At 47.1% G+C, this 13,912-nt stretch overlaps 1 protein-coding gene across 9 annotated transcripts in view; it reads left to right on the top strand.

The window, feature by feature from the left end:
* EPHA5 (EPH receptor A5) overlaps positions 1–13,912 on the top strand; it is a gene marked incomplete at its 5' end in the record, with an annotated part of 261,432 nt that overhangs the window by 149,612 nt on the left and 97,908 nt on the right. For 6 of the 9 annotated variants that reach the window (XM_081883879.1, XM_081883880.1, XM_081883884.1 and 3 more), the window contains one exon: positions 7,854–8,189. The exons of the other annotated variants lie outside the window; for them this stretch is intronic. In XM_081883879.1, the coding sequence (XP_081740005.1) occupies positions 7,854–8,189 (336 nt within the window). The remainder of the gene's footprint in view (positions 1–7,853; positions 8,190–13,912) is intronic. 9 annotated transcript variants of the gene reach the window in all.

The following is a 13,912-nucleotide window of genomic DNA, read 5'->3' on the forward strand; positions in this document are numbered from 1 at the left end:
TTAGAGGTCAGCACCAACACTTAGAATTGTGCTCGGAAACGTACTGGGAGCCAATGTAGGTCTTTCAAGACTGGTGTTATATGGTCTCGGCGGCCGCTCCCAGTCACCAGTCTAGCTGCCGCATTCTGGATTAGTTGTCGTTTCCGAGTCACCTTCAAAGGTAGCCCCATGTAGAGCACATTGCAGTAGTCCAAGCGGGAGATAACTAGAGCATGCACCACTCTGGCGAGACAGTCTGTGGGCAGGTAGGGTCTCAGCCTACATACCAGATGGAGCTGGTAGACAGCTGCCCTGGATACAGATTTGACCTGTGCCTCCATGGACAGCTGTGAGCCCAAAATGACTCCCAGGCTGCGCACCTGGTCCTTCAGGGGCACAGTTACCCCATTCAGGACCAGGGAATCCTCCACACCTGCCCAAAGTTAGTTTAATTGGGATGGTGGTGGTGAGGGAGTAGCCTCAGTGCATTTTAGAAGAGAGAGACAACACAGGGATAGGAGCTTACTAGAGAGCTTCCTTCTTTTTGCAAAAGGTGATACATTATAGAAATGTTGAGAAGAGTGAGGATGTGGGACTTGGCATTAGTATGCGTCTGGTGAGAGAAGGAGAATTGTGAGACAATAATTTCCTCGATGCTGATTGTAGGAGACGTAATGGAAGACAGAAAAGTATATTTTTTTTACTCACAGAACTGATTGTGGGGGAAACCGTGATTTATATAATAGGAAATATGTATAGAATTCAATCTTTGTAATGTAATGTAGTTTGAGACTGTTCGTAAATACAAATGCTCCAGCGTCTATTTTCACCTCTAAATGATGACAGTGCAGCTGAACAAAATGCTCACTGAACATTCACAACCTACTACTGGTGGCTATTTAGGATAATTTTCCTCCCTTCCATTTCCCCCCCTCACTGCCCATGGTGTTATTTGCCCACATTGCCATTCAATCTATTTGGCCGTAATGGCCAATTTTATTTATATTTATGGATGTTTGCTACATCAGCTAGAATAATCTGGGGGAGATGGATGGAGGTACAGAGTTAGATTGAGTTGGTGATGAGGGCAAATGAGGGTAAGAACAGTGAGGGCAGAGGAAGAAATAAGAACATGGTCAAAAGGGGAAACAGTTTTGGTCCATCCCATCCCTAATGTATAATCTTTGTTTTTCCAGAGGCATTTTACGGATTTTATGTGCATTTCTTATTTGTTTATGTAATGGTTTCCTATTACGTAACACAAGCGCAGTGAATGGAAAACTTGTGCAGTTTCTACAACTCCATTTATAAACCATGATATAGTTTTAATTCTATGGTTTTATAAATTTTATAAATTATGATGTTTGCTGTGTTTTTAGCTGTTCTTATTTTATCTGTAAGCCGACTTGTGTCCCTATCAAGTACAGTGGTGCCTCGCAAGACGAAAAGAATCCGTTCCGCGATTCTCTTCGTCTCGCGGTTTTTTCGTCTTGCGAAGCAAGCCCATTGGCGGATTAGCGGATTAGCGCTACAGCAGTCTAGCGGCTTTTAGCGATCAGCTGTTAAGCGGCTTATCAGCGGATCAGCTGTTAAGCGGCTTAGCGGCTTAGGAAAAGGGGGGGAGCGGAAAAAACCCGCGGGAACTCGCAAGATATTTCGTCTTGCGAAGCAACCCCCATAGGGAAATTCGTTTTGCGAAGCGCCTCCAAAACGGAAAACCCTTTCGTCTAGCGGGTTTTCCGTCTTGCGAGGCGTTCGTCTTGCGGGGCACCACTGTAGATAACTAATTCTCCCCACCACCACCACCCCAGGGACAATTTAACACAAATACATAGGGGGATCTCTCCCCTCACCCCCATTGTATAAATGCAATAAAGGAAATTTCACCTGCTAAAGTTCTTCCTATGAAGCAGCTGTTCAATAATTACTTTTGTTAGATGAGTCCTTCTTGTGTGGGGCTGTCAGACCTACGTCCCTGGGGCTTTATCACGTCCTTTGGTTTCCCTTATGTGATCTGTGCCACCCTGAGTACCTTCCCCAAAATTATTGCATTATCTTCAGGTTAGGGAGCTCATGTACTTATCTGTTGCAGCATCTGTGTCTCCTATTATTACCTTTCAGCTTGCAGTACAGAAGCAGGGAGAGTGGAAGAGGGCTGAGTGCAGGACTTTGGAAAAGAGTGAAGTGTGTTGATTTGCTTGTTTATATGGCTGAGAAGGAGGGACATGGGTGGCGCTGTGGGTTAAACCACAGAGCCTAGGACTGGCTGATCAGAAGGTCGGCAGTTCAAATCCCCACGACGGGGTGAGCTCCCGTTGCTCGGTCCCTGCTCCTGCCAACCTAGCAGTTCGAAAGCACGTCAAAGTGCAAGTAGATAAATAGGTACTGCTCCGGCGGGAAGGTAAATAGCGTTTCCGTGCACTGCTCTGGTTCGCCAGAAGCGACTTAGTCATGCTGGCCACATGACATGGAAGCTGGACGCCGGCTCCCCTGGCCAATAAAGCGAGATGAGCACCGCAACCCCAGAGTCAGCCACGACTGGACCTAATGGTCAGGGGTCCCTTTACCTTTACGGCCGAGAAGCAAGAGTGTGAGAAGAGCAGTGGTGGCCGCCCGTGGCCAGTTCAGGAACAGAATTGTTTAGGCTTGCAGACATCAGCTAGGTACAAAGTTTGGATCCCGCTGCCTTCCGAACACATTTGGATTTTGATGCTCTGAGCTAGCCCAGCAGCCAGTCAGATGTATCTGGGAATCCATATGTAGAAATTAAAGTAATAGCCACTCCCTGTCCTCACTGGCACCTCCCCAAACCCAGCAGCACCTGGTATAGTGGTACCTTGCTTCTCATACTTAATCCGTTCCAGGAGTCTGTTCAACTCTCGAAACCATTCAAAAACCAAGGCGCGACTTCCGATTGGCTGCAGGAGCTTCCTGCAATCAAGTGGACGCCATGTCAGACATTCGGCTTCCGAAAAATGTTGCAAACACTTACTTCCAGGTTTGCGGCGTTTGGGAGCCGATCTGTTTGGGAGCCAAGCCGTTTGAGTAGCAAGCTACCACTGTATTTTGTTGCATAATACTTTGGTTCTATTTGGCTGGCCTAATAGCTGTCATGTTTATTCTCCATTAATTTGTCTTCTGTTCTTTAAAAAACAAACAAACACCTATGCTAGGGCCACTGCAACATCATCTGGCATTGAAATCTATAACCTGATTACGCACTGAAAAAAGTCATACATTTTGTCGCTGCATAAAATACTGCCATTCAACTTCACTGGGTAAAATGTGTGGACTGAATGTGCAATATGGCAACACCAGGCTGGATTTGTCTGTGTATACGCACAAATAAGGCACATGCTATTCTGTTGCAAACTGCTCCCAATCTTTGCAGGAATACCAGGTTTTCTGCAGTCTGAGTGAGAGCCAAACTAGACCCCACCCACAGATTTAGCTAGGCTTTAAAGGCACTCTACTTTTTTCACCAGGTTTCGGTCCAAACTAGGGTCTTCGAGCCTGCTTTTTACATGCCCACTCTCTGCCCCTCACTTGGCCCCTCAACCACCCATGGAAGGATTCTGTGCTCAGTGAAAAATAATGCTATCTGTGCCTTCTCTTGTCAGAGGTCAGATCAGCACCCGGGATTTTTCTTAAAATACATGCAGCATACTGCAATTTATGAAGAGCAGATGCATTCTGGTTTCTTTGCAATAAGCAACCTTCAGATTGGTAGCACAATCTTTTCCCAGCCCCTGTTTCCATATACACTAGTGGCCAAGATTGTGGAAACCTTTTGGAAAAATGTATTTCTGACGTTTGATGGCTCATAACACCACTTCCTTTTGGAGTAATACCATAAAATTATATATCAGTGGAAAGATAATTGAATGAAGAATGTAATGCCACAAAGTATGTTCAGTTAGGTAAAGGGTAAAGGGACTCCTGACCATTAGGTCCAGTTGTGACCGACTCTGGTGTTGTGGTGCTCATCTCGCTTTATTGGCCAAGGGAGCCGGCGTACAGCTTCCGGGGCATGTGGCCAGTATTACTAAGCCACTTCTGGCGAACCAGAGCAGTGCACGGAAACGCCGTTTACCTTCCCGCTGGAATGGTACCTATTTATCTACCTGCACTTTGACGTGCTTTTGAACTGCTAGGTTGGCAGGAGCAGGGACCGAGCAATGGGAGCTCACCCCGTCGTGGGGATTCGAACCGCCGACCTTCTGATCGGCAAGTCCTAGGTGCTGTGGTTTAACCCACAGCACCACCCGTATTCTATCAAAAGTTATAGCCAAATAACCCAAAAAAGGAAGCACAACAGGTTGATATGCAGTAGTTTTCCTTCATTTGAATGTAGCCAATGAGCATGAGTGTTTAGAGAGCCAATCAGGTGTTATGAGCCATCAAACCTCAGAAATACACTTTCGCCAAAAGGTTTCCACAATCTTGGCCAGTAGTGTAACTGCAGAGAAGCCTGCCTGCTTAAATATCCCTTAATGGCGGGCGATGCTCGGTCTCTGCCTTTGCCATTTAAGCTCTAGTACGCTATGTGAGCATGAGTTGGCTCTCAGGGACTTTTCATGCACTGAAAGTGTGAATGTGATGAGCATCTGGTTGAGGCTGCTTATATCATACAAGGAAATCCTTCAGGGAACTGGCATGGGCGTGTGGTTCCCAGCTGAACATACAGTTGGTGGATACCCCTGGTTTGCTACAACGAAGAGCTTTTACAAGCATCTGCTTTACACTTGGAACACTTTCTCTGGGACAGCAAAGTGGCAGAAGCTGTCAGCTGGTCCCCAATGAAGATTAGACAGCTTTTCCTGTCTCTTTTGTGCAAATCAGGTGACAAACTTGACAGGAAGGAGGTAACAAGGTTAGATCAGATTTAACTCTGCTCAATCCAGGGGTAGGCTAGCAAGGTGTCATCAAAGGCTGCAGGTCATGAATGAGTAGCTATGGCATTGCATTAAATGAATGCTACATACGGACGCGAGTGGCACTGTGGTCTGAACCACAGAGCCTAGGGCTTGCCGATCAGAAGGTCGGCAGTTCGAATCCCTGCGACGGGGTGAGCTCCCGTTGTTCGCCAGCTCCTGCCCACCTAGCAGTTCAAAAGCACGTCAAAGTGCAAGTAGATAAATAGGTACCGCTGCGGCGGGAAGGTAAATGGCATTTCCATGTGCTGTTCTGATTCTCCAGAAGTGGCTTAGTCATACAGGCCACATGACCCGGAAGCCGTATGCCGACTCCCTCGGCAGTAAAGCAAGATGAGTGCCGCAACCCCAGAGTTGTCCACGACTGGACCTAACGGTCAGGGGTCCCTTTACCTTTTTACATTTGAAACAGGATTGGCCTGCATACAGTAGATCTCAAACATGCTATTGACAGAGATTCCACCTTCCCAACATATGCCTAAAGTGAAAGTATGAAGAATTCGAAAGTGCTATACCTTGGCTTGCAGCTGTGTACTATGGAACCATAGGATGGCCTCAGTTTGTTCCTGTTGCCCCCTTAATAATAGGCATCACTAACACCATTGTTAAAAAATCTGCTTTGGCGGCCCATCTACTACTGAGCCAGGTTCAAGGACCTTGCATTACCATATTTTTCGCCCTATAGGACGCACTTTTTCCCCTCCAAAAATGAAGGGGAAATGTGTGTGCGTCCTATGGAGCGAATGCAGGCTTTCGCTGAAGCCTGGAGAGCGAGAGGGGTCGGTGGGCACTGACCCCTCTCGCTCTCCAGGCTTCAGGAAGCCATCTGCAAGTCTTGCAAGCCCGGCGGGAGGTCCCGCGGGCTCGCAAGGCTTGCGGGCAGCAGCCTGCAGCCAAAAAGCTCGGGGGACAGCAGGGAGGTGCAGCGCCACCACCCCGCTATTCCCCGACCAGATCTGGAGGCTGACGAGGGGGGGAAGCAAGCTTGCTTCTCCCCCCCCCCCGCCAGCCCCACAAGCTCGGGGGATAGCGGGGAGGTGCAGCGCCGCCACCCCGTTATTCCCCGACCTGATCTGGAGGCTGGCGGGGGCGGGGAGAAGCAAGCTTGCTTCTCTCCCCCACCAGCCCCACAAACTCGGGGGACAGCGGGGCAAGCCACTGCCCCACGGAGGCTAGAGAGGCTGTCCCTGAAAGCAGAAGAGGGAGATGGAGCACTCCGTCTCCCTCTTCTAGCTTGGGGATGGCTGCGCAAAGCCTCTGCAGGGCAGCGGAGTGCGCTGCCCCACAGAGGCTAGGGAGGCTGTCTCTGAAGGCAGAAGAGGGAGACGGAGCGCTCCGTCTCCCTCTTCTAGCTTGGGGATTGCTGTGCAAACCTGGGGGGGGAGTAAAAATTTTTTCCTTGATTTCCCCCCAAAAAACTAGGTGCGTCCTATGGGCCGGTGCGCCCTATAGGGCGAAAAATACGGTAATTTACAAATCCCAGAACAACTTAGGTCCAGGGTTCCTCAGTCACTGCTTAAACCCTTATATCCCAGCTTGATCACTGAGATTATCTGCTGGAGTAGTGTTGTCAGTTCCTTCAGATGGAAAGGCTCCTTTTACAATTGCAAGAAACCGAACTTACAGTGTCAATGGCACAGTGATGTGGAATACTCTGCTGATAGAGATTCTGCAGGCGCCTTCTGTTTCAACATTTATTCACATCCTGAAAACTGTTCTATTCCATCAGGGTTATTTAGGCAGCGAAGAAAACATCTTTCCATCATTGCTAGCTGATTTCTGATTTTAACTGTTCCATTTTCGTTTAAGTGGATGGCTTCATAGATAATAGCTGCATGCTGCTCTGATATTTCTAACAAACAGTGGTGGGAATTAATTATATATTTATTGCAAATATATAAAGCAGGGGTGGGCTGCATTCCAATGTCAGGCTGCTGACATAGCTCTGCTGCCTGTTGGTTGTGAGGATTCTTACAAAGACTCCGGCATGTCACTTGTTTTGTTGAGATAAGCAAGAATCCATTCTCAGGATAACTTCAACACAGTTTCGTTATGGCTTCACCGCTGAGAGAATCTGACTGTGCACTCTTTATTCGAAAATGTAAAGCAGCTTAGTGGAACACCCACCAAGATAATCTTAGACAAGACTTCCCCGGTATTGTACCCTCTAGAAGTTTTTAACTAAGACTCCCATCAGCCCCAGCTAGTTGGCCATGCTGGCTGGGACTGATGGGAGATAAAGTCCAGACTACTAGAGAGCATCAGGTTGAAAAACACCTGTCTTAGATGGATGGATGGCTGATATAACATGGATTTCATGCTTCTCAACTGAAAAGTCTGAACCAGACAACATCCCAGCTCTGATTTATGCCCTGAGTGGGGTTTTCATTCTGTGGCCTCTGTGGGATGGAGCCAGGGCCAGTTGAAGACATTTTGGCACCTGAGGCAAGCTACCCCTTCCAGGGAAGAATGGTAGTTGAAGATCTACATCAGGAACAAGGAGGGAATAATGATCTGCATTGGGAACAAGGGGGGGAATGATGGTCTACATCACAAACAAGGGGGAGAGGAACCCAGCAGTGTCTTCTATTTGCCAAGATGTCACCTTAGAGGTGAAATGAGAGGGATTGCCATAGAGGCAGCAGATCAGGCCCACAATGAGCATGCCACACCTGTTGCTGTTACCATGACACTGGCATTGGAAGATGCAATCCTTGGAGGCTGGATCTGCTGTTCTGTGGAACCTGCTGTCCGAGACAGTCACCTCTCCTTGCCTCATGGGTGGGACGGCCCTGGATGGAACCCACCAGCACTTAGTTCCTTCCAAAGAGCTGGGTTGGTTAGAATTTTTCCAATCCCATAGACAGTTTCTAAGCAAATGGGTTGGGAGGGACTTTGAATCTGATTCTTACCATGTGTTTTTCTCACTTTACATGCCAGGACCCCCCTCTGCTCCCCGGAGTGCCATCTCAAATGTTAACGAGACTAGTGTCTTTCTGGAATGGATTCCTCCTGCTGATACTGGTGGAAGGAAAGATGTGTCTTATTATATTGCATGCAAGAAGTGCAACTGGCACTCGGGTCTCTGTGAGGAGTGTGGTGGTCATGTCAGGTACCTCCCACAACAAAGCGGCCTGAGAAACACCTCTGTGATGATGGTGGACCTACTTGCCCACACAAACTATACCTTTGAAATTGAGGCACTGAATGGTGTGTCCGACCAGAGTCCGGCTGCGAGGCAATTTGTGTCAGTCAATGTAACCACAAACCAGGCAGGTAAGTGCAAAGTTTCGCAACGGGATAATTAGGTTCTGTGGGTGGGTTTGCCAGGCGTGGAACACGCCGGGTTGAGCACAGCTTGAAATCGCTGAGCTTGGCTTTTGATAACGAACTTTCGTTTCCTTCCTTTTTTGTTTTTCTCTGGTTACATCACATAAATTACTAAGCCACACAATATAAGAAATGTTTCCTCTCAGGGGCCCGTTTAATAGACCATGCAGTTACTTGTGCAGAGTATTTCTCATTCACTGTCAAATCAGTCATAAATGCAGCCATTTTCCCTTGTCGGTTAAAATCGAGATGTAGCTAAGATGCTTTCAACAGCCTTTAAATCAGTAGTTTGCACTTTGAAAATATTGTTTGAAAAAGAAGGAAAGATAGTGACTTTTTAAAGTGTAGATTTGGCACCAAGATTTGCAAGCTCCTAGCAGAAGACCAAGTGAGGTGGCTTGAGGGCAGCGTTTTCTAGAGTGTGGTCTGTGGACCTTCAGTGGTCCAAAAGGTTCAGTCAGGTGGTCCTTGGCTTGTGTGTGGATTTGTGGTTGAATAAAGGAAGATGACACATCCATCACATTGAATAGTCATGCTGATTTTTAATGTTATTTTAATGTTTGTTTTATTTATTATGCTGCCTTTCTATTGTATTACAGTTTGAATTATATGGAATTATGGTTCTGCAACAAGTTGAAAAATAACTAAGTGCTCCTCCAAGGACATCAGCAATTCTCCATGGCAGGGAAAAGTCAGGGAAACACTGCTTTAGGGTTTTACATTTTTTTGCTATATTGCTACAGATGGGTCACTCCCCCCACTTTTTTAATGAAGGCTTGAATCCAGATGTGCTGTTATGCAAGTGGAGATACTTTTCCTTACAATTCAAGGTTCTTGCATAAGGAAAGGACACAAAAATCCATCAGACAACTTTTTTTTTGCTCTAAGTCCATGTCGTGTGATGTATGTGGCAACAATTTTCAGGGCAGCGCTGCTGCCAGAAGTTGTTCTGCTGGAATATCTCTGCATGCAGATTTTGTTACTGAAAACATGATGGTAAAAGGGAGTAGGTTGAAAGAAATCCAAATTATGTTTGATAGCTAAGATCAGATTTCTGATCAGAGTGCCTCGAGATTCAAGGGCTGGTGTGGTTTTGTTCAAACCAATTTTCAGAACAAGAATGTTGTGGAATGGGGCAACATGGCCCCAAACTGTAGTTTGGTAGTAAAATGCAGTATATTTTATTGAAGGTCATAAAAATCTGTTGTTTAGTTATGGTTACTTGGACTTCCAGTATGGCCTTTGAACAAATGGCCCAAACTTTTCGGAAAAGAATTTACTGGCTCCTTAACTCTGATTTAGGCTATCTTTTAAGTCCATAAAACCACACAGTAGCTTTAGAACATTTCCCTTCGTATTAAAATCAAGGGCAGTATACCTGGGACTATCGCAACTGTGCAGCAAAGAATTGTAATATTTTGTTGCTTTTGCAAACAATCCTTTTCATTCAGTGCAGAATTATTGCCGACTTCTTCGCAATAAATATAGCCAGTAAGATTTCTCTTGTTTATGACTGATGAATGTCCATTACAGTATTAACCACACACAAAAAGCAAAATAATTTAAGAACAAGTTAACCACCTACATTTTCAGAACTGCAAATTATAAAATTTGTAAAAGTTTCCCAAATAATTTAAATTAAAAGGCATGCTTGCCAGTTTACACAGCTTTGCTTTCAGTTTGCATAAAAAAGGTAGCCTGCAACTTTCTCGCTCTTAGTGTATATAAAGCTACGTTACAGGTATCAAACTTGTCTACAATGGGATCTGCTTTGTGGACCAAATCTGACAGGTGGGTACAGCCACCTATCTTTCAATCAACTGATGATGCAAATAAATGGGGTTTGGATCTTTGAAGACCTGAAACTGGGTCTTCAGATCAGGTGACAGACAGCAATGTGCTACTAAAGGATTTTCCCTTCTGTTTTGAAGGAGAGGACCTTTCCATTGGCAGCACCTTGACGCCTGCTATGTGCCCAGCCAAACTTAGCAGGTTTGGGTGCATGAGAGAGCTCTGTGCAACCAGATCAAGCATGATCACCCTCCTGTTACATCAGGCGATGGTGCAGGTGTGTGTGTTCTGCTTAATGCTAGAATCTGCCTTCAGGTGCTTTGCAAAAGGGCTGCTTGAAAGAGCTTGCACACCTCTTTTGAGATGCTGGGTAGGGATTCCTCTCCCATGCTCCCAGCCAGCTGGCTTCAAGGAGGCACATGAGCAGCTTCTATCCTATTCCCCACAGATAATAGGGTGTGCAGCCCATGGAAGGTTGAATCCTGTCTTATTGCCCATGTCTCCTATGGTGACACTGCTCTAGCCGCTAGTTCTAGAGGTGTGGGGTGTGAATATGTGAATGTGGAGAATCTGAAACTAAGGCAGATCTTGGGATGTGGTCAAGATGGGTTATCTGGGACCCCGAGAAGACATCCATGAGTTGGGGCACTTCAGGCAGCCATGGGAATATTGCTGGTTTCTTCCAGAAGGGTTCTGTGTATTGTCCCAAGCCTATTCCTCAGAAGAGTTCTGGATAAGGTAGGTTTTTAAATAATGCCAAGGCTCCCTACCACTGTGGTGTGATATTGCTCGCCTATAAACATTTGGAAGGATTAGTCCAAGGTGTCCCTCAGGTTCACTTTCCCTCCCTCCTTTTGGCCATTCACAAGTCTGGCTTCTCCGATTCAAGAATCCTGATCTGGATTTTTTTATCATTACGGGGACAGCTCACAGCCGCCAGAAAACATAGGTCTATTGCCAATGTAGTCCCAATGCCAGGCATGAATTTGGGCTGTGCCTTGTGTCAGGGAAGCCCCAAGACAGAGAAATGGAAACCTGGTTGAAATTTGGTCAGAGCAGCACATGTCAGTATAATATGTATCTAAAATAAGATCACCAACCTCACTGTGCCTGCATTGGTTGAAAAGCAGTTGACTTTTGCGCAGGAGATGTCTGCTTTTTTAAGGAATTGGCTGCTCTGCTCCGTTCCACACCACAGAATAAACTTTGTATGGTCAGAGTGATTAATGCTTTCAGGATAAGAAAAATTCACACAGGATTAAACACACACACATGCCCATCTCTCTGTCTCTTCCCATCCCCTGTTGATCTCATGGGTTATTTGAGTTTAAGGAAGGCAAGTCTTTTAGCGTGATGAAGTAGATAGTGGACGCGGGTGGCCTAGGACTTGCCGATCAGAAGGTCAGTGGTTAGAATCCCCGTGACGGGGTGAGCTCCCATCGCTCAGTCCCTGTTCCTGCCAACCTAGCAGTTCGAAAGCATGTCAATGTGCAAATAGATAAATAGGTACCACACCAGTGGGAAGGTAAGCGGCTTTTCCATGTGCTGATCTGGTTCGCCAGAAGCTAGCTACATGACCCAGAAGCTGTAGGCAGGCTCCCTCGGCCAATAAAGAGAGATGAGCACCGCAACCCCAGAATCGGCCACGACTGGACCTAATGCTCAGGGGTCCCTTTACCTTTAGTAGATAGTGTTAGGACAGGACTACAGGTGACATTAAATACAGAACTGCTTTGGAAAATGACAGCCTTTTCTGGAGTTCTTTGTCTCTCCAAGTAATGTTTGCTCAGATCTGCTGGGGCAGCACATCCTGTTTCACCACTTGAGGTGACACGTAAACTGCCATCCTGCCCTGTTGTTGCCTCTGCTGCTGCCACCACCTGCTCTGCCACCATCACATCTGCCACTGGCGGAGAAGTGCCGCCACCAGGCAAGATCGTGCCCATTTGGGGTGAGAGCTCACCCCAAATGGATGCAATCTTACCCCAAATTGGAGGTGGAGGCAGGGTGCCCACAGTGTCCCCACCGGGTGTGTGTTTGTCTTCAGCCTGAGGCAGTAGCCTCACCTTTGCCCAATGGCTGGGCTGGCTCTGCGTTCTATGCATGTCATTCCCTCCCCCCCCCACCGCATCCCTGTCAGCAGAAACCAGTGGGCAAATGCAAAGAAACACCCTCGTAAATGTGACAAAATGTACAGTGAGAAAGGGATAATTTGGCATGGGGACTGCTAAGAGGCGTTGGGTTCCTCAGACAACCAGGTAGATGTCAGGTGAGCACTATTCTGTTTTGATCATATCTTCCTTAGAATCATAGCTGTCAACCGTCCTTTATTTGGCGGGAAAGTCCCTTATCCCAGTGCCGTGTCCCGCTGCTGTCCCTTATTGATGATGTCCCTTAAATTTCCCGGGTTTCAAAGGAAGCAGCTCCTCTCCCTCCCTCCCTGCAGGCCAGGGAGGAGGGAGGCTCCAACTGTGTTGCTTGGCTGAGTTGCTCTCACCCAATAAGGAGTCTAAGAACGACTGGGGGGTGGAGCTTGCATGCCTTGTGCTGATCAAATCAGCTACGTTGCCTGGGGACTCGCCTTTGTTCAGTGCTTCCCAGAGGAGAGGTGACAGTGGTTTTCCTTGCTGCATCCCCTTTGCTGGGTTGCTGTGCTGTGGGAACCACCGCTTGAGGCTTCGTTTGGCTGCTGGCTGGGCTTTCTGCCTTTGGCTTGGAGGGGCTCAGAAGTTGAACATACCTGTGCCTGGAAAATCCCTTATTTTGGCTGCTGATCCCTTATTTTCAAGGCTGCTGGTCCCTTATTTTCAAATCTGTAAGTTGACAGCTATGCCTAGAATACTGTGTCAAGTGCTGAGCACCCCAGTTCAAAAAAGCTACTTGCAAACTAGCAGGTGTCCAGAGGAGGGGCGACAAAATGATGGGGACTCTTGGAGACCAAGTCCTGTGAGGAAAGGTTGAAGATATGTTTAGCCTGGAGAAGAGACAATTAAGAGAAGATATGATAGCCATCTTCAAATGTTTGAATGACCACCTAGATGGTGGTGCTAGTCTGTTTTCTCTTGCTGCAGAAAACAAAACCAGTGGGTTTTAGTTACAAGAAAAAGGATTTGGAAGAGTTTGAGTTATCTGACAGAGAAACAGACCGCCTCAGAAAATGGCAGACTTTCCTTTGTGAGAGGTTTTTAAAGCAGAGGCTGCATAGCCATCTATTAGCAATGCCATAGCGGTGGATGTCTGCATCAGCGGGGGATTGAACTAGATGACTTTTGAGATACTTTTCAACTCTATTATTTTTTGGAGCTCAGCAGATGGACATGTTCATGTCGCTTTCCCCTCAGACTAGCCTACATCACATTGTTTTTCTGAGAGTAAGATGGAATGATATACAAAGCACACCACCTTAAGCTTTGCAGATAAAGTTAGATACAGTGGTGCCCCGCAAGACGAACGCCTCGCAAAACGAAAAACTCGCAAGACGAAAGGGTTTTCCGTTTTTGAGTCGTTCCGCAAGACGTATTTCCCTATGGGCTTGCTTCGCAAGAAGAAAGCCCATAGGGAAATCTCCGGGGACCTCTTTTAAATGCTGGCGGTGGGGAGCAAAGCCTTTCGCCCCCCTCCGGCCTTCAGAAGAGGTCCAGGAAGGCCGGCGGGGGGCCGAAAGGCTTTGCTCCCCACCGCCAGCATTTTAAAAGCGGTCCAGGATAGCAGGGAATTGCGCTTTCCCGTTATCCCGGACCGTTTTTAAAATGCTGGCCGTCTGGAGCAAAGACTTTCGCCACCCCCCCCCCCCGCCGGCCTTCAGAAGAGGCCCCCCGCCAGCATTTTAAGGTCCAGGACCTCTTCTGAAGGCCGGCGGAGGGCGAAAGTCTTTGCTC

Source organism: Podarcis melisellensis (genome assembly GCF_964234715.1).
Source record: "Podarcis melisellensis genome assembly, chromosome: 13".
Lineage (NCBI taxonomy): Eukaryota > Metazoa > Chordata > Lepidosauria > Squamata > Lacertidae > Podarcis > Podarcis melisellensis.